This window comes from Scyliorhinus torazame, chromosome 3, assembly GCF_047496885.1.
Source record: "Scyliorhinus torazame isolate Kashiwa2021f chromosome 3, sScyTor2.1, whole genome shotgun sequence".
NCBI lineage: Eukaryota > Metazoa > Chordata > Chondrichthyes > Carcharhiniformes > Scyliorhinidae > Scyliorhinus > Scyliorhinus torazame.
Genome location: NC_092709.1, coordinates 110,876,220 through 110,897,598, shown reverse-complemented (window position 1 = coordinate 110,897,598; position 21,379 = coordinate 110,876,220). Strand labels below are relative to the sequence as shown.

The 21,379-nt window shown below is 50.3% G+C and overlaps 1 protein-coding gene across 1 annotated transcript in view; it reads right to left on the bottom strand.

The window, feature by feature from the left end:
* The window catches only part of LOC140408643 (uncharacterized), a 169,943-nt gene that overhangs the window by 89,146 nt on the left and 59,418 nt on the right, over nucleotides 1–21,379 (bottom strand). The window contains exons 4-5 of the mRNA XM_072496121.1: nucleotides 20,873–20,948; nucleotides 20,645–20,739 (exon numbers count right to left, since the gene is read on the bottom strand). Coding sequence (XP_072352222.1) covers nucleotides 20,645–20,739; nucleotides 20,873–20,948 — 171 coding nt within the window. The remainder of the gene's footprint in view (nucleotides 1–20,644; nucleotides 20,740–20,872; nucleotides 20,949–21,379) is intronic.

The window sequence follows — 21,379 nt, the reverse complement described above, 5'->3', positions numbered from 1 at the left end:
CCCGTATCTTGATAACGTAACCATCTGTGGCCACGATCAGCAGGACCACGACGCCAACCTCCAAAAATTCCTCCAGACCGCTAACGCCTTGAACCTCACATACAACGAGGAAAAGTGCGTCTTTAGCACAAACCGGTTGGCCATCCTGGGATACGTAGTGCGCAATGGGATAATAGGCCCCGACCCCGAACGCATGCGCCCCCTCATGGAATTTCCCCTCCCCCACTGCTCCAAAGCCCTGAAACGTTGCCTGGGGTTCTTTTCATATTACGCCCAGTGGGTCCCCCAGTATGCAGACAAGGCCCGCCCGCTAATACAGACCACTACCTTCCCCCTGTCGACAGAGGCTCGCCAGGCCTTCAGCCGCATCAAAGCGGATATCGCAAAGGCCACGATGCGCACCATCGACGAGTCCCTCCCCTTCCAGGTCGAGAGCGACGCATCCGACGTAGCTCTGGCGGCCACCCTTAACCAAGCGGGCAGACCCGTGGCCTTTTTCTCCCGAACCCTCCACGCCTCAGAAATCCGCCACTCCTCAGTGGAAAAGGAAGCCCAAGCCATAGTGGAAGCTGTGCGACATTGGAGGCATTACCTGGCCGGCAGGAGATTCACTCTCCTCACCGACGAACGGTCGGTAGTCTTCATGTTCGATAATGCACAGCGGGGCAAAATTAAAAATTACAAGATCTTAAGGTGGAGGATCGAGCTCTCCACCTTCAACTACGAGATCTTGTCCCGGAAAGCTGAACGAGCCGTCCAATGCCCTATCCCGCGGCACATGTGCCAACGCACAAATAGACCGTCTCCAAACCCTCCATGAGGACCTCTGCCACCCGGGGGTCACTCGGTTCTACCATTTTATAAAGTCCCGCAACCTCCCCTACTCTGTGGAGGAGGTCCGTACAGTCACCAGGAACTGCCACATCTGCACGGAGTGCAAACCGCACTTTTTCAGGCCGGATAGAGCGCACCTGATCAAGGCTTCCCGCCCCTTTGAACGCCTCAGTCTGGATTTCAAAGGGCCCCTCCCCTCCACCGACCGCAACACATACTTCCTGAACGTGGTGGACGAGTACTCCCGTTTCCCCTTCGCCATCCCCTGCCCCGACATGACAGCGGCCACAGTCATTAAAGCCCTTGGCACCATATTCACACTGTTCGGTTGCCCCGCATATATCCATAGCGACAGGGGGTCCTCCTTCATGAGTGACGAACTGCGCCAGTTCCTGCTCAGCAAGGGCATAGCCTCGAGCAGGACGACCAGCTACAACCCCCGGGGGAACGGGCACGTAGAGAGGGAGAACGGCACGGTCTGGAAGACCGTCCTACTGGCCCTACGGTCCAGGGATCTCCCAGTTTCCCGGTGGCAGGAGGTCCTCCCGGACGCTCTCTACTCCATCCGGTCGCTGCTGTGTACCACCACTAACCAAACGCCTCATGAGCGCCTCCTTGTCTTCCCCAGGAAGTCCTCCTCCGGAACGTCGCTGCCAACCTGGCTGGCGGCCCCAGGACCCATCTTGCTCCGGAAACATGTGCGGGCGCACAAGTCGGACCCGTTGGTCGAGAGGGTTCACCTCCTCCACGCGAACCCGCAGTACGCCTACGTGGCATACCCCGACGGCCGACAGGACACGGTCTCCCTGCGAGACCTGGCGCCCGCCGGCAACACACGCACCTCCCCGACACCGATCATCCCCTCCCTGCCACCGGCGCACCCTGCGACCACCCCCTTCCCGGGAGGATCGGTCCTCCTCCCGTGTCCGCCCAGGAGTGAAACAGGAACACACACCGAAACGCTCCCGGAGACGACAACGCCGGAACAAGCACCTGCACCACCACCGGGGCTGAGGCGATCGACGAGGAAGACCAGACCGCCCGCTCGACTCGTGGCATCGGCGTGACACCAAGAATGTTGTTGGACTGTAACAAAAAAAAATTTTCTCTTACTAATATTGTAACTAGTTTCACAAACCTTGTACATAGCCCAGTGTAGGGCGAAAACTGTAATGACATGCCCGAAATTTTCCTCCCAGGACCAGCCTTGTAAACCCCTACCACCATGCGAACCACCACCCTGCCGGGTTCATTTTTAACAAGGGGTGAATGTGGTAGTATGTATTAGGGGTCATGTGGGACTGTGAAGCCGTGATGCTATAGGCTGACAGATCCCGGGTCCTGGTTGGCTGTTTACTCCTGGCTCCGCCCTGAAGGCGGAGTATAAGAACCCGGGCTTCTACCCGCCGGTCCATTCTGTTGCTGAACTGCTGAGGACAAGTCTCGCTCAATAAAGCCTCATCGACTTCATCTCTACTCGTCTCTCTCGTAAGTCATTGTGCGCTACACCCATGAATTGTAGAACCACTCCATCCTTCCCCTCAGTTCAAACTTAACCTTCTCAAGAGTCAAGAATTCCAACAGGTCCCCCTGCCACGCCAGGGCACAGGGTGCAGAGGATGCTCTCCATCCCATCAGGATCTGCCTTCGGGCGATCACGAGGCGAAGGCTACAACATCTGCCTCCGCACCCGTTTCCAACCCTGGCTGGTCCGACACCCCGAATATGGCCTCCCGAGGGCCAGGGTCCAGTTTCACGTGCACCACTTTAGAAATTACCCTAAAAACCTCCTTCCAGTAATCTTCCAGCTTTGGACAGGACCAAAACATAGGAATGTGATTTGCCCCCCCCCCCTCCATAACGTTCACGCACATCTTCTACCCCTTCAAAGAATCGGCTCAACCTCACCCTTTTGAGGTGTGCTCTATATACCACCTTCAGTTGTATCAGCCCCAACCTTATGCACGAGGAGGAGGCGTTCACTCTCCGGAGCACCTCACACCAGAACCCCTCCTCCATACCCTCTTCCAACTCTTCCTCCCACTTTGCTTTGATCCCTTCCAGTGGTGCCTTCTCCTCTTCCAAAATAGCTCCATAAACTGCCGACACTACCCCCTTCTCCAGTCCCCCTCTCGTCAGCACCTTCTCCAGCAATGTGGAGGCCGACTCCACCGGGAAGCTCTGTATCTCCTTTCTGGCAAAATCTCGAACCTGCATGTATCTAAACATTTCCCCCTGCCCCAGCCCATACTTTGCTTCCAGCTCCTTCAATCCTGCAAACTGACCCCCAAGAAACAAATCTTTTAGTGTCTTAATCCCCTTCTCCTCCCATTTCCGAAAATTTCCATCCCACTTCCCTGGCTCAAATCTGTGGTTCCCCCGAATCGGCAATTCCCTTGACCCTGCCCCCAACCCGAAGTGTTGGGGAAACTGCCTCCAAATTACAGCTGGGGGTCTTAATGGACATCTCGGTTAGACTGAGGTGCTGTCATAGTTGATTCCACGACCAGAGTATAGCTATCACCACTGGGTTCATTGAGTACCTGGTCGGGGGGATGGGAGCGCTGCCGTGGCCAGTGTCTGGAGGGAGGTGCCCGTGCAAGAGCCCTCCTCCATTCTTACCCGTTTGTCCTCCGGTTCTTTTATCCATCCCTTTACTCTTTCTGCTGTTGCTGCCCAGTACTGCTGGTTTGGGAGGGAAAAGCCCCCCCCCATGCTTCTCGTTCTTTGCAGGACTTTTTGGGGAATCCTAGAGTCCTAGGCCCCCCCCCCCCCCCCGCCCAGCCCACACACACACTCGCACACACAAATGCCATGATCAATGTTTCCACTGAGTTGAAAAAGGCCTTGGGATGTAGATGGGTATGGATATGAACAGTAAGAGGAACCTGGGCAGCATGTTCATCTTGACTGTCTGCACCCTCCCCGCTAGGGAGAATGGGAGTATGTCCCACCTCTGCAGGTCCTTTTTAACTTCCTCCACCAGGCTGGTCAGGTTCCACTTGTGGATCTGTGTTCAGTCATGGGCAATTTAAATTCCCAGGTAGCGGAATGGTTTTGTGCATGTTTAAATGGCAGTCCCTCTAGCTCTGCCCCTCCTGATTGCCTCACCTGGAAGACCTCACTTTTGTTCAGGTTGAGTTTGTAGCCCGAGAAGGTTCCAAACTCTTTCCCTCCATGCTGCAACATAGAGGAGCAGGTCATCCGCGTAGAACGAGATTCTGTCTCCTCTCCAGAACCCCTTCCAATTTTTTGCTGCTCTCAGCATGATCGCGGTTTGATCGCTAAGGCGAACAGCAGAGGGGACAGCAGGCATCCCTGCCTTGTGCCTCTTTGCAGCTGGTGGTGTTCGCCACTTAGAGCTTGTGGTGTTCGTCCATATGCTCGCCTTGGGAACGCTGTACAACAGTTTCCCCCAGGCGGTGAACCCCATTCCAAGCCCGAACAGCTCCAGCACCTATATGAAGTACTTCCATTCGACTATGTCGAAGGCCTTTCTGTGTCCAGGGAGATGATCACCTCTGGTGTTCTCTCCCCGGGTGGTGTCATTATCAAGTTCAGCAGGCGCCTGATGTTCAATGTTAGCTGTCTACCCTTGACAAAGCCCATCTCGTCTTCTGCCACCACCTCTAGTATGCAGTTCTCCAGTTGCTTGGCTAGGGTTTTGGCCAGCATTTTCGTATTTATGTTTAGCAGTGAAATTCTGTTGGGTCTTTGTGCAATTTCTATCTTTCCGCAAATAACTCCGGTGTCAGGGTGATCAAGTCCTGGCGGTCCACCTCGAGAATGGTGTTCCCCACCCTTGCCTCTCCACCTTCCCAGATTTATCCCTATGCGCCTTACAAGAAATTATTGCCCTCCTAATAACCATGTTCTGGGCTTCCCAGAGCTTGGAAGGTGAGAATGTTTCAATCATGTTGAACTCAACGTACTCTCCAATGGCAGAGAATACAGGCTCACAAAAAGTCATTTCTGTCATGTCCAATCTCCAAGGGAGTCACTCGCTGAGTAACCCACCACCCTCACCCCAGGGAGAAGAGACCTACACACCGCAAAGAAGTCAATCCAGGAGTAAACCGGTTGGCTGTGGGAAAAAAGAAAACTTCTTCTCCCTCGGAAACTTAAATCTCCACAGGTCTGCCCCACGCATCTGTTCCAGGAAAACCAATAACTCCTTTGCCACCCCGATGGACTCAGAGACTTGGGACTCGAATTATTCAATCTTGGATCCAAAACACAATTGAAGTCTCTCTACCCCCCTCACCCCCTTAATAATTACCTGATGTGAATCAAGATCTGGGATATCTTATTAATGAATGGCGTGTCATCCCAGTTCGGGGCAGGCACATTGACCAACACCACCAGCGGCCAGCCAATGACCCACAGATGATTATGTACCTCTCACCTGAGTCTGCTAATACATTAACCACAGAAAAAGCCACTCTCTTTTTAATCAACACATCGGCCTCCCCGCGCCTTATAATCAAAACCCGAGTGATATACCTGCCCCACCCATCACTTCTGCAACCTAGTTTGATTATTGATTTTCAAATGGGTCTCTGTAGAAAAAACACATCTGCCATCAAACTTCTCAAGTGCGCAAATATACGGGACCTTTTTACTGTGCCTTTTAACCCTATCACATTCCAAGTTATCAACCGGACAGGAGGCCACTGATCTCCCCCGACCCCGGGTCAGCCATATCCACCTTGTGAGGCAATCCAGCAGTCCCCCAACCAGCGCCAACTCCGGGCCTACCCAAGATGGCCACCACCTCTCCCATAAAGCCAGTCCAAAAACAAAGGAACTGTCACTGTCAGCATTCTACCCCGCCCCCATCCCCCTCCACCTCTAGCCCCACCTCTCCCTGAAAACCAAACAAAAAAACAAAATGAACAAAAGCCCCTCTCCCCCACTCCCAAACAGAATAAAAACAAAAAGCCTAAGCACATTACTTTAAAAAACTCCTCCATGGTAACAAGCTGCCGACATTTCCCCTTCTCTGCTCCTGTTAGCTGACTATACTACTAGCAGGGTGACCCCCCCCCACACAGGGTAGAAATCAATGTCAACAATCAGACCCCCTGCCTAACCAAACTTTAATACAAAACAACAAAGGAAAATCTACATCCAACCCCCCTTCCCCCAAAAACTCCAACAGTACATTTGGTAAACATCAACTTCAGCCAAAATAAAACACCCACCAACAAGTCCAGTCAAAACACAAAATACAAATACAGATGAATTTAACAATGAACAAACAACAAACTCCATAGTCCTTAAGCACTTTAGTTCACCCCCAATATGTGCTTCTTGACAAACTCATGTGCATCCTCCGGTGCATCGAAGTAATAGTCTCTGTCCTTGAAAGTCACTCGAAGGCGATCGGATACACACCAAACCTCACGTTGCTCTTGTACAGCATGGAGTTGGCCTTATTAAATGCTCCACACCTTCTTGCCAGCTCTGCCCCAACATCTTGGTATATTCTGATGGCGTGGCCCTGCCATCTACTCTCAATGGCCCTTCACCCACCTCAGGACCTGCTCCATATCCAGGTATCAATGGAACCTGACAATGATTGCCCATGGTGGCTCCCTAGATCTGCCTCAGCAACCGATCGGCCCAGTCAGAAAAAAAAACTCCCCCACCAACGTTTCGAACATCTTAGAGTGGGGTTGGAGCCCTCTAGGCCCTCCAGCAGCCCAACAATTCTTAGGTTTTCGCTTCTGGAGCGGTTCTCTAGATCGTCAACCTTGGCCTTTAGCACTCCATGCTCCTCAGCCAACAATGTCAACTCTGCCTCCAGGGAGACAGTCCAATCACTATGGTCAGAGAGCGCCACCTCCACGTTCTGGATTATCGCCATCTTGTCCATGGCCGCCCGAATTGGGACCAAAGCCCCCTCCAATGCCTTCTCCAGATTCTCAGCAACCGCCTGCCGCTGCTTCTTAAATTCATTGGTGTGGTAGTCACCACTGTTGTATTGTAGATACCGCATAAGAGGGGTATTACTGTAAGGCCCCTGTACTACAGGTAGGGGAGTAGATCCCTGCCTGCTGGCTCCGCCCAGTAGGCGGAGTATAAATGTGTGGGCTCTCCGAGTTGCAGCCATTTCGGCAGCAGCTGCAGGAGGCTACACATCTCTGCGTAATAAAGCCTCGATTACACTCTACTCTCGTCTGGTCGTAATTGATAGTGCATCAATTTATTACGCAGAGATTTTACAACGATGGATCTCCGCATCAAGCCAAATCGCCTGCAGCTGCACCCTCAAGCAGACAACGCCAAGTCGGCCTTCGTACATTGGCTAGCTTGCTTTGAAGCATACATCGGATCTGCGACAGAACCACCCTCCGAGGCACAGAAGCTCCAGATCCTTTACACGCGGCTGAGCTCCGATATCTTTCCCCTCATCCGGGACGCGCCGACCTATGCTGAGGCCATGGCACTACTGAAGGTGAACTACATTCAGCAGACCAACAGAATCTACGCCAGGCACCTCCTGTCCAAGTGGCATCAACTCCCTGGTGAGTCTGTGGAAGATTTCTGGCGTGCCCTGCACGCCCTGGTGAGAGACTGCGATTGCCAGGCCGTTTCGGCCGCTGAACATTCTGACCGCTAGTTAGAGACGCGTTCGTTACGCGCATTGGGTCGGCCTATATCCGCCAGCGCCTCTTAGAAGGGGTTACCCTCGACCTTGCGGCGACCAAAAAACTAGCGATCTCGCTCACAGTCACCTCACGCGATGTACAGGCGTATGCCCCCGACCGCACGGCCCACCCCTCCTGGGCATCGTGGACCCCGCCATCGAACACCCCATCGTGGACCCCATCAGCGACCGCCCCCAGCCAACCCCAGGCCTGCGCCGCGAGGCAGCCAACTAACACCGGGGGACCAAAATGCTACTTCTGCGGACAGACAAAACACCCCCGGCAGCGCTGCCCGGTGCGGAGCGCGCTCTACAAGGCCTGCGGGAAGAAAGGACATTTCGCTGCTGTGTGCCAGGCCCGCTCGATCGTTGCTATTGTCCCTGTACTCCCCACGTGCAACTCGGGGGCGCCGCCATCTTCCTCTCCTCAGACCACGTGCAGCCTGTGGGCGCCGCCATCTTCCCCGCCTCAGGAACCCTGCTCGTCGGCCACTTCATCGGGCCACTCATCGCCTGCAGCCGCCGCCGACCAGCCGCTTATCGCCTCCATCACGATCGACCAGTCCCGACCGCACAACCTTGCGACCGCGTCGACGACAGTGAAGGTCGATGGGCACAAGATATCCTGCCTTCTGGACTTGGGGAGCACTAAGAGCTTCATCCACCCCAATACGGTAAGGTGCTGCTCCCTCATGGTACATCCCATTAACCAACAAAATCTCCCTGGCCTCCGGATCCCACTCCGTGGCGATCCGTGGGTACTGCATCGCCACCCTCACCATCCAGGGCATAGAGTTCAGTGGCTTCCGGCTCTACGTCCTCCCCGACCTCTGCGCTGCCTTGCTACTTGGCCTGGACTTCCAGTGCAACCTCCAGAGCCTAACCCTGAAATTTGGCGGGCCCCTACCACCCCTTACTGTCTGCGGTCTCAAGACCCTTAAGATCGACCCGCCTTCTCTGTTTGCAAACCTCACCCCGGATTGCAAACCGTTGCCACCAGGAGCAGACGGTACAGCGCCCAGGACAGGACCTTCATCAGGTCTGAGGTCCAGCGGCTGCTACGGGAAGATATTATCGAGGCCAGCAACAGCCCCTGGAGAGCCCAAGTGGTAGTTGTGAAAACTGGGGAGAAAAACAGGATGGTCGTTGACTACAGTCAGACCATCAATTGGTACACGCAGCTCGATGCATACCCCCTCCCACGCATATCTGATATGGTCAATCAGGTTGCACAGTACCGGGTCTTCTCAACTGTCGACCTAAAATCCGCCTACCACCAGCTCCCCATCCGTAAGGCGGACCGCCCGTACACCGCGTTTGAAGTGGACGGCCGCCTTTACCACTTCCTTAGGGTTCCCTTTGGCGTCACTAACGGGGTCTCGGTCTTCCAACGGGAGATGGACCGAATGGTTGACCGGTACAGACTGCGGGCCACCTTCCCGTACCTGGATAACGTCACCATCTGCGGCCACGACCAGCAGGACCACGACGCTAACCTTTCCAAATTCCTCCACACCACTAAACTCCTCAACCTAACCTACAACAAGGAGAAGTGCGTGTTCAGCACGAACCGATTAGCCATCCTCGGCTATGTGGTCCAGAACGGAGTGTTAAGGGCCGACCCCGATCGCATGCGCCCCCTCATGGAACTTCCCCTTCCCCACTGCCCCAAGGCGCTCAAACGATGCCTGGGCTTCTTCTCATACTACGCCCAGTGGGTCCCTAACTATTCGGACAAGGTCTGCCCACTCATTCAGTCCACCGTTTTCCCCCTGACGGCCGAGGCTCACCAGGCCTTCAACCGTATCAAGGCCAACATCGACAAGGCCGCGATGCACGCGGTCGATGAGACGCTCTCCTTCCAAGTTGAGAGCGATGCATCAGATGCCGCTCTAGCCGCCACCCTCAACCAGGCAAGCAGGCCCATGGCATTCTTTTCCCGCACCCTCCATGCCTCCGATATTCGGCACTCCTCCGTCGAAAGGCAGGCCCAAGCTATCGTTGAAGCTGTGCGGCATTGGAGGCATTACCTGGCCTGCAGAAGATTCACGCTCCTCACTGACCAACGGTCGGTTGCCTTCATGTTCAACAACACACAGCGGGGTAAGATCAAAAATGATAAGATCTTGAGGTGGAGGATAGAGCTCGCCACCTACAATTACGAGATTTTGTATCGCCCCGGTAAGCTTAACGAGCCCCCTGATGCCCTATCCCGAGGTACTTATGCCAGCGCACAAGTGGACCGACTCCGGACCCTGCACGACGATCTCTGTCATCCAGGGGTCACCCACTTTTATCACTTCATAAAGGCCCGCAATCTGCCTTACTCCATCGAGGAAGTCAGGGCTATTACCAGAGACTGCCAGGTCTGCGCGGACTGTAAACCGCACTTCTACCGGCCAGACCGAGCGCACCTGAAGGCCTCCCGCCCCGTTGAACGCCTCAACGTGGACTTCAAAGGGCACCTTCCATCCACCAACCGAAACACATACTTTCTTAATGTGGTCGACGAATATTCCAGATTCCCCTTCGCCGTCCCATGCCCCGATATGATGTCTGCCACCGTCATCAAAGCCCTCAACACCATCTTCGCTCTGTTCGGTTTCCCCGTCTACGTCCACAACGACCGGGGGTCCGCATTTATGAGCGATGAGCTGTGCCAGTACCTGCTCAACACGGGCATTGCCTCGAACAGAACGACCAGCTACAACCCCCGGGGAAACGGGCAGGTGGAGCGGGAGAATGGGACGGTCTGGAAGGCCGTCCAGCTGGCCCTACGGTCCAGAAATCCCCCAGCCTCCCGCTGGCAGGAGGTCCTCCCCGACACCCTTCACTCCATTCAGTCGCTCCTTTGCACGGCGACTAACGAAACTCCCCATGAAAGTCTCTTTGTCTTCCCCAGGAAGTCCACCTCTGGGGTTTCGGTCCCAACGTGGCTGGCAGCTCCAGGACCCGTCCTCCTCCACAAGCACGTGCGACTACACAAGGCGGACCCGTTAGTTGAGAGGGTACAGCTACTTCACGCAAACCCGCAGTACGCCTACGTAGCGTACCCTGACGGCCGCCAAGACACAGTCTCCCTCAGGGACCTGGCACCAGCTGGGTCCCCACCCCCCCCCTGCCCCGGCGCCACCCTCCCTCCCCCTAGCGCACCCCACCACAGCCCCTGCTCCAGGACGATCTGTCCTCCCCTTGGTCCCACCCGGGGATGAAGATGAGGTCGACACGCTCCCGGAGTCACTGACGACCAAACCAACGCTGAAATCGCCGGTGCTCACAACAACGGATCAAGGCGCCCAATCGTCTGAATTTGTAAACGTTTCCTTAAAATGTTAAACACCTGAATATAAATAGTTTTCCACCACCCCCGCTAGACTCTTTAACAGGGGGTGAATGTGGTCGTCACCACTGTTGAATTGTATATACCGCATACGAGGGGTATTACGGTAAGGCCCCTGTACTACAGGTACGGGGGTAGATCCCTGCCTGCTGGCTCTGCCCAGTAGGTGGAGTATAAATGTGTGGGCTCTCTGAGCTGCAGCAATTTCAGTGCATTTGAGTGCTATAGTGAGAGTTTGGTGACTGAGGGAGTATAAGGGTTCATTTTTTATCTAAAGTCTAGTCTTTCTTTCTTTTATTTAGTTAATTAACTTAAATGTTGCTATTTGGTTTAGAAGAAGGTGAATTTTCAGTCAGCTTTAAACAAAGGTTCTACTTGCAGGTATTTGCAGCTAGAGCTTGTTAATTAGTTAATTGGATTAGGCCAGTTTTCAGAGGCTCAATTCACAGTATAAATGTGATCCACTTTCAGTGCAGATTTTGTTTGCACTGAGTGCTGAATTTGGTGCATTTGAGTGCTATAGTGAGAGTTTGGTGACTGAGGAAGTGCTGAATTTGGTGCATTTGAGTGCTATAGTGAGAGTTTGGTGACTGAGGAAGTGCTGAATTTGGTGCATTTGAGTGCTATAGTGAGAGTTTGGTGACTGAGGAAGTGCTGAATTTGGTGCATTTGAGTGCTATAGTGAGAGTTTGGTGACTGAGGGAGTTAGGTGAGGAGAGAGTAAGGTGCTCCTTTAATTTCATTTCCTACATTTCCTCAAAGAGCGTGAAGGGAGACAGTTTACAGAGAGCGCAGCTTACTGGGAGCAGAGTCGGAGGGCGGAGGTGCAGTTGGTCCACAGGGCAGCTATATTCTGTAAGGTAAGTGGGGATGGAGGCTAGGCCAGTTGCACGCTCCTCCTGTAGGATGTGGGTGGTGAGGGATGCCACCGGTGTCCCCGCTGACTATACCTGCGGGAAGAGCACCCAACTCCAGCTCCTCAGAGACCGTGTTAGGGAGCTGGAGCTGGATGAACTTTGGATCATCCGGGAGGCAGAGGGAGTTATAGAGAACTGTTACAGGGAGGTAACCACACCCAAGGTACAGGACAACAGTAGCTGGGTTACAGTCAGGGGAAAGAAAACAAACAGGCAGACAGTGCAGGGATCCCTCGTGGCCGTTCCCCTTCAAAACAAGTATACCGTTTTGGATGCTGTTGGGGGGGATGACCTACCAGGGGAAGGCCCTAGTGGCCAGGTCTCTGGCACTGAGTCTGGCTCTGGGGCTCAGAAGGGAAGGGGGAGAATAGAAAAGCAATAGTAATAGGAGATTCAATGGTTAGGGGAATAGATAGGATATTCTGTGGTCGCGAGCGAGTCTCCCGGAAGGTATGTTGCCTCCCGGGTGCCAGGGCCAGGGATGTCTCGGATCGTGTCTTCAGGATCCTTAAGGAGGAGGGTGAGCAGCCAGAAGTCGTGGTGCACATTGGTACCAATGACGTAGGTAGGAAAAGGGGTGTGGAGGTAATAAACGAGTTTAGGAGTTAGGCTGGAAGTTAAAAGCCAGGACAGACAGGGTTGTTATCTTTGGGTTGTTGCCGGTGCCACGTGATAGCGAGGCTAGGAATAGGGAGAGAGTGCAGTTGAACATGTGGCTGCAGGAATGGTGTAGGAGGGAGGGCTTCAGGTATTTGGATAATTGGAGCGCATTCTGGGGAAGGTGGGACCTGTACAAGCAGGACGGGTTGCATCTGAACCAGAGGGGCACCAATATCTTGGGAGGGAGGTTTTCTAGTACTCTTCGGGAGGGTTTAAACTAATTTGGCAGGGGAATGGGAACCGGATTTGTAGTCCAGCAACTAAGGTAGCCGATATTCAGGATGCCAAAGCGTGTAGTGAGGCAGTGGGGAAGGGAACACTGACAAAGGAGAGTACTTGCAGGCACGGAGATGGGTTGAAGTGTGTATACTTCAACGCAAGAAGCATCAGGAATAAGGTGGGTGAACTTAAGGCATGGATCGGTACTTGGGACTACGATGTGGTGGCCATCACGGAAACTTAGATAGAAGAGGGGCAGAAATGGTTGTTGGAGGTCCCTGGTTATAGATGTTTCAATAATATTAGGGAGGGTGGTAAAAGAGGTGGGGGGTGGCATTGTTAATTAGAGATAGTACAACAGCTGCAGAAAGGCAGTTCGAGAAGTATTTGCCTACTGAGGTAATATGGGTTGAAGTCAGAAATAGGAAAGGAGACGTTGTGGTGATGTGCATCACTGTAAATACATGTAAGCTAGACAGACACTAGAGGGAGCACCAGAAACATCACACACACTCAACCAATAGATAAGTTAGATGGGAGGCGACCAATGGACATTCACGATACACAAGGAGGTGACATGACCACGGGGGGCATTACACCAACCCATACATAAAGGACACCACACACATGATCAGCCCCCTTCGGCCAGTGGAGACAGTCAGTGAGGAGAGGCACAGGGTTGATTCATTATCACACCCACCACGTGGAAGACAGCAGCTGGTTAGTCAGTTTAGGTAGCTACAATAGGATTAGCAGTAGTATCGAACTCAAGTTATAAAAGTGTACATAGTGTAAATAAATGAGTTGAAGTTATTTACACGTCTCGACCTTCCTTGACAAATGCAACACAAGGAAGCCGCTTATGTTACAAAAGAAACATAACAAAACATGGTACCACGGGTGAACTGCTTAAATCCAGATAGCCATACCTCAGCGTACAGTGACAACCAGCAATACCCAGGCAAGATGTATGAGCTCCTGGTTCCGCAGCCGCTCCAGTGCCACGGCGATCTCCGCAAAAACTGGCAGCGATTCTGATAAATGTTTGAACTCTTCCTGGTGGCAGCCGAACTTAAAGACCTGGCCGATGATGAAAAAATAGAGTTTCTCCTCACCATCGCCGGTGCAAGAGCAGAAGAAGTCTTTTAAAAATTCAAGTTCTCCAAGGGGCAAAACAGGTACGACTTCCAGGCAGTCCTGGACAAATTCGCCAAATACTGTGAGGAAAACAGCAAGCTCGTGGATAGACTCCACAATTGCAGAAACGCATGACTCCGATGCGCAGTCCTTGCAGGAACAAGACCAAGAGGGTCTAGCAACCTCCTCTGACCAACTAGCGGCAGACGATGCAAGTCTGCCATGCTCACGTAAACAGCAAGAAGGCTATAACAGTCTACCACGCTCCACTGCACAGCAGGACGACCATGACGGTCTATCATGCTACAATGAAGGGCACAGCGCTGATGACTGCTCAAGCCCAAATGAAGTCAAGCCAAAGGAATGGCCTCTTCCAAGCCCGAAGAAAAAAGGATTATGCGCTGACCTTCAGGATCATTCTAGCCGAAGAGATATTAATAATGCTGCACAGTCACAGAAGGATGCTGAGGACTTGCTAAAGAAATTGCTTGTATGTCTAACTTGCAAGGAGATGACTGAAAATTGCCATTGCTTTAGTACGGATCGAAAAAATGGACAAGACATTGATCCTCATTTAATGGAAATAACACAACCTGAATCATATCTACAGCAGGGACAACTGTCTCCCTTCAACACAAAACCGCAAAGTCCCAACTACAGAGACCAGCAATTAGTCAGTAATGACTCTTCAACCCCTGATGGGAATATTAATCGCATTGAACCTCTGCACACTCCACTGATAAATGAGCAGAACATTGGAGCAAGAATCCTGAGGACACCGACATCGAGTAGCTAGATAAAGCACTTAAAACCCGCAGCAGTTTCAAGTGAACCAATTGTGCTTTCCAGTGATGGTGAAGATGCAGATAAGGTCGACCTGATTATCCATTGTACCACATTAACTCCAGAGATTAAGCATTTATGTCTGGGGAGTAGAATGTGGGCAATTGAGAACAGTAAAAGAGAGACTGTGACTGTGCCAGTCCCAGCAAAATCAGAACCAGAGATTATGAAGGCATGTACATTAGAAAAGGATGCATATGAAGTAACTGAGAAGAAAATTGAAGCGGACTGTTCTTTGGAAACTAGTACAATGATGAAAGAAACATTGGATCTAACATTTGATGCCCTACATATGGGAGAAATTGAGGGAAATGAACAAGGTTCTGTAATGTCTGGGGGAAGATTTAAAATTCCAAAGAAGAAAAGCCCAAATGAAGGACAACGGCAAGACAATGACAGTCCACCCACATTGTTTGCACCACCAGATGAAAACTCTGACAATTTACCCAACCCTAATGAACAGCAAGCAGCTACTGAGGATCTACCCACGGTATGTGAAACGAGTGACGACAGCATCCCACTTCCCATGCAAAAGGTGCAAAGTGACAGACCTCAGCTAGTGTGTACAGAGGCACTCGACGATCACTGTGAGACCACTGGTGACTCCGGTGACAGCACACTACTTCCACCCTCAATTGCTCGAACCTCTCCGCTAGTCAATGCATTCCTGCATGTTCCGACTCCAGACGTGCAGCTTCAAGAAATCTCAGCTGACTCCAGTGAACCTGCTAAGACTCCGGACGGGGAGCATCAACAAAAAACAGACCAGACTCCAGATGGGGAGCAACCAAACGCCGACTCTGATTCACGTAAGCCAGACTTTACTCCAGACAGGCAGTGTCGCAACCTCAGTGATGGCACGCTCAGGGTGACAGCAGATGCCACAACGACAGGAGATGGATCACGTGACAATCACACTGGGTCAGCAATAACAAGCAGCAGCTATAGTCCAAGAGGAATACACCAATTTTCACCACAGCTATGTCCACACATTTGTTCCACACCGACAGTGCGGCCAATGACAGCTCATGTTGGACAAACCCAGTATTCAAGCCTGCAGCAGCCAGCAGTCTATGCAGCATATTCTCAAACAGGCCAGCACTGCGGATTGCCCACTAATGGAATCGAGACCGAAGGAGGACTACTGCCAGCGCAATCTGGATGATTTAGTTACTGCCCAGGATTTGCTGCACCACAGCCTGGCCAGACAGCATATTCCTATCAGATGCACGGTTCTAGTTTCACACCATCACCAGACATTGATGCGAGCAGCAATTCTGTCTCCAAATCGACATGCTTCAACACTTCTCAGCAGAATCACCCTTCCAGCACAGCATGTGGCCAGAACCAGTATGCAGAGTCTCATCCGACTTCAACATCTGGCACATCCATGACCTCTTTAATGTCAACGACCTATCAACTACAAGATGCCATCCGACAGCACCAACACAAACATAAAAAGAAAAAGACTCCAAAGCGGACAGCGCAGTGATTCGACCACTTCTTGGTTCCTGTTGATGCCGTTCATAACCAAGAGAGACATTTGACCATGATGATTGATGGTTTATGGATTCACATGAATGATTTGGACCATTCCCATGACTTGTATATACCTTACCTTCTCTACCTGTTCTTTGTTCAGTTTTTCTTAAAGTGTACAGAAAATATGAACATATAAAAAGGGGAGGATGTGGTGATGTGCATCACTGTAAATACATGTAAGCTAGATAGACACTAGAGGGAGCACCAGAAACATCACACACACACACTCAACCAATAGATAAGTTAGATGGGAGGCGACCAATGGACATTCACGATACACAAGGAGGTGACACGACCACAGGGGGACATTACACCAACCCATACATAAAGGACACCACACACATGATCAGCCCCCTTCGGCCAGTGGAGACAGTCAGTGAGGAGAGGCACAGGGTTGATTCATTATCACACCCACCACGTGGAAGACAGCAGCTGGTTAGTCAGTTTAGGTAGCTACAATACGATTAGCAGTAGTGTCGAACTCAAGTTATAAAAGTGTACACAGTGTAAATAAATGAGTTGAAGTTATTTACACGTCTCGACCTTCCTTGACAAATGCAACACAAGGAAGCTGCTTATGTTACAAAGGAAACATAACAAAACAGAAGTCACCTTGTTGGGAGTTTTCTATAGGCCTCCCAATAGCAGCAGAGATGTGGAGGAACAGATTGGGAAACAGATTTTGGAAAGGTGCAGAAGTCACAGGGTAGTAGTCATGGGTGACTTTAACTTCCCAAACATTGAGTGGAAACTCTTTAGATCAAATAGTTTGGATGGGGTGGTGTTTGTGCGGTGTGTCCAGGAAGCTTTTCTAACACAGTATGTAGATTGTCCGACCAGAGGGGAGGCCATATTGGATTTGGTACTTGGTAATGAACCAGGGCAAGTGATAGATTTGTTAGTGGGGGAGCATTTTGGACATAGTGACCACAATTCTGTGACTTTCACTTTAGTAATGGAGAGGGATAGGTGCGTGCAACAGAGCAATGTTTACAATTGGGGGAAGGGTAAATACGATGTTGTCAGACAAGAATTGAAGTGCATAAGTTGAGAACATAGGCTGTCAGGGAAGGACACAAGTGAAATGTGGAACTTGTTCAAGGAACAGGTACTATGTGTCCTTGATATGTATGTCCCTGTCAGGCAGGGAAGAGATGGTTGAGTGAGGGAACCATGGTTGACAAGAGAGGTTGAATGTCTTGTTAAGAGGAAGAAGGAGACTTATGTAAGGCTGAGGAAACAAGGTTCAGACAGGGCGCTGGAGGGATACAAGATAGCCAGGAGGGAACTGAAGAAAGGGATTAGGAGAGCTAAGAGAGGGCATGAACAATCCTTGGCGGGTAGGATCAAGGAAAAGCCCAAGGCCTTTTACTCATATGTGAGAAATATGAGAATGACTAGAGCGAGGGTAGGTCCGATCAAGGACAGTTGCGGGAGATTGTGTATTGAGCCTGAAGAGATAGGAGAGGTCTTGAACGAGTAATTTTCTTCAGTATTTCCAAATGAGAGGGGCCATATTGTTGGAGAGGACAGTGTGAAACAGACTGGTAAGCTCGAGGAAATACTTGTTAGGAAGGAAGATATGTTGGGCATTTTGAAAAACTTCAGGATAGACAAGTCCCCCGGGCCTGACGGGATATATCCAAGGATTCTATGGGAAGCAAGAGATGAAATTGCAAAGCCGTTGGCAATGATCTTTTCGTCCTCACTGTCAACAGGGATGGTACCAGGGGATTGGAGAGTGGCGAATGTCGTGCCCCTGTGCAAAAAAGGGAATAGGGACACCCTGGGAATTACGGGCCAGTTAGTCTTACTTCGGTGGTAGGCAAAGTAATGGAAAGGGTACTGAGGGATAGGATTTCTGAGCATCTGGAAAGACACTGCTTGATAAGGGATAGTCCGCACAGATTTGTATGGGGTAGGTCTTGCCTTACAAGTCTTATTGAATTCTTTGAGGAGGTGACCAAGCATGTGGATGAAGGTAAAGCAGTGGATGTAGTGTACATGGATTTTAGTAAGGCATTTGATAAGGTTCCCCATGGTAGGCTTATGCAGAAAGTAAGGAGGCATGGGATAGTGGGAAATTTGGCCAGTTGGATAACAAACTGGCTAACCGATAGAAGTCAGAGAGTGGTGGTGGATGGCAAATATTCAGCCTGGATCCCAGTTACCAGTGGCGTACCGCAGGGATCAGTTCTGGGTCCTCTGCTGTTTGTGATTTTCATTAATGACTTGGATGAGGGAGTTGAAGGGTGGGTCAGTAAATTTGCAGATGATACGAAGATTGGTGGAGTTGTGGATAGTGAGGAGGGCTGTTGTCGGCTGCAAAGAGACATAGATAGGATGCAGAGCTGGGCTGAGAACTGGCAGATGGAGTTTAACCCTGAAAAGTGTGAGGTTGTCCATTTTGGAAGGACAAATATGAATGCGGAATACAGGGTTAATGGTAGGGTTCTTGGCAATGTGGAGGAGCAGTGAGATCTTGGGGTCTATGTTCATACATCTTTGAAAGTTGCCATTCAAGTGGATAGAGCTGTGAAGAAGGCCTATGGTGTGCTAGCGTTCATTAACAGAGGGATTGAATTTAAGAGCCGTGAGGTGATGATGCAGCTGTACAAAACCTTGGTACGGCCACATTTGGAGTACTATGTACAGTTCTGGTCGCCTCATTTTAGGAAGGATGTGGAAGCTCTGGAAAAGGTGCAAAGGAGATTTACCAGGATGTTGCCTGGAATGGAGAGTAGGTCTTACAAGGAAAGGTTGAGGGTGTTAGGCCTTTTCTCATTAGAATGGAGAAGGATGAGGGGCGACTTGATAGAGGTTTATAAAATGATCAGGGGAATAGATAGAGTAGACAGTCAGAGACTTTTTCCCTGGGTGGAACAAACCATTACAAGGGGACATAAATTTAAGGTGAATGGTGGAAGATATAGGGGGGATGTCAGTGGTAGGTTCTTTACCCAGAGAGTAGTGGGGGCATGGAATGCACTGCCTGTGGAAGTAGTTGAGTCGGAAACATTAGGGACCTTCAAGCAGCTATTGGATAGGTACATGGATTACGGTAAAATGATACAGTGTAGATTTATTTGTTCTTAAGGGCAGCACGGTAGCATTGTGGATAGCACAATTGCTTCACAGCTCCAGGGTCCCAGGTTCGATTTCGGCTTGGGTCACTGTCTGTGCGGAGTCTGCACATCCTCCCCGTGTGTGCGTGGGTTTCCTCCGGGTGCTCCGGTTTCCTCCCACAGTCCAAAGATGTGCAGGTTAGGTGGATTGGCTATGATACATTGCCCTTAGTGTCCAACATTGCCCTTAGTGTTGGGTGGGGTTACTGGGTTATAGGGATAGGGTGGAGGTGTTGACCTTGGGCGGGGTGCTCTTTCCAAGAGCCGGTGCGGACTCGAAGGGCCGAATGGCCTCCTTCTGCACTGTTAATTCTATGATTATCTCTGTGTAATAAAGCCTCGATTACACTCTACTCTCGTCTCGTCGTAATTGATAGTGCAATTGGTCAAGAAGTTAACCAACATCTCAGTCGTCCAACTGAGGGGCCAACGGCACAGCCGAAGCTGCCACTATGTTCACCCCTGTTGAGGCTCAAGGAACTTCTGAGCCTGATGGCGATCCCTTGCCCGACTTCTGCCTTGTGTTCTATTTACCGGACATTACTCGTACAAGGGAATCTTATTCTATTAAACTACACCAATTTCCTCCAAATAAATCGCCCATAATCCGGGCATAAAAGGCCAAAACAAAGCACCCTGGCAGGAGCCACCGCGTGTGAAACTACTCACTATATAACCGCCACCGGAAAGCCACAATCGCTCAATCTTGACCAACAGCTGCACCATGGTCACTTGTCACCATATAAACTAACCACACATACAAAATAACACAGCTTTTTTTTTAGTATGTGGCTTTTGCTCATGCAATTGGATGAAACCATAGCTGAAAAACTTTTTGATCATAGATGTTTGAGAAAAGCACATTCAAGGAATAATTTAAATTAATTATATAAAGATACAGAAGCATAATGTCAGGTGGTGTAAGGAGCAAAGAATTTTACTGATTTGTGCTGAATTCCACGGTGACTTTTGCTTTGAAACTCATCTCTTTGAAAAACAACAGACAAAGGAATTTCAGGCGCATGGAAACACTTAACAGGTTAGTATAGAATTCCGTTGTTATATTAGCAGAAATGTTGGATTGGTAAATTCCTCATTAAAATAATAGGTAGATAGTGAACTCATTAAGCATCAACATGCTAATATTTGGAGAGCCAAATTTCAAAGCACTAATTTTGAAATTATACTTCTGGATGTAATTTTGTCACTATTTTCTGCTATTTTTCTCATCTTATTACAGCAATAACATGATTTGTCACAATCTAATAATGTCAACAAAAGTTGGCAAAATTGCCAATTGTGGTCTGTACATAGTCTTCATGGAACTTTGCTGGTAATTACAAATTACTCTCAACCTGCCGTGCCAGTTACTTACTTGATTGATGTAGCTTTGTCTTTCAACATCTTTCTTTGTTATATCCACTGATGTACTGATGATGCAATCTATCATGCTCTTCACAGCTTGGCGATCTAAGGAACCAAAATAATTCACACTGTCACAATTTCTATCAAACTTTCAATCTGGAAATGTCAGAAAAGATTTTTCAAAACAGTAGGTAACAGTGGTTATTAGTTGGCTAGAGTCAGCATCACAATTCTTTACCTTTTTCACCGGTAAGCTTCATCCAAGCCTCTGCTGCCCTGGCTACATTTGAATCATTGAGCACTGCCTGAAGTAACTAGAGCAGAATGGGAATACATCAGTCATTTTTAGTTATTTCTGATGAGAATAGAAGAGTGATTAACAGACGTTACCATGTTTAGTAAAACAACTCCAATCTGTGTGATTGTTTGCTGGTTGTTATCTCGGTACATACATCCCATGCATTATATACAGCAGGCATATTCAAAGTGGGGGTTGCGACCCACGGGTGGGTCGCGGAGCCATCCATTGTGCCGTTCCAGAACGTATGCATGCCCGCTCATCAGTGCGTGTGCCCGGAGCCCAGAGAGAAACACCGCCTCCTCCTGACGTCAGAGCGCTGACCCACAAGATTTTTTTTATAATTCAATTCAGTCTTCCTGCATCTGACTTCAACATGCTCAATGTCTGAACCTGCAGAACTCTCTTTGATAGTGAATTTTAGAGATTAAAAAGATTCACAATACG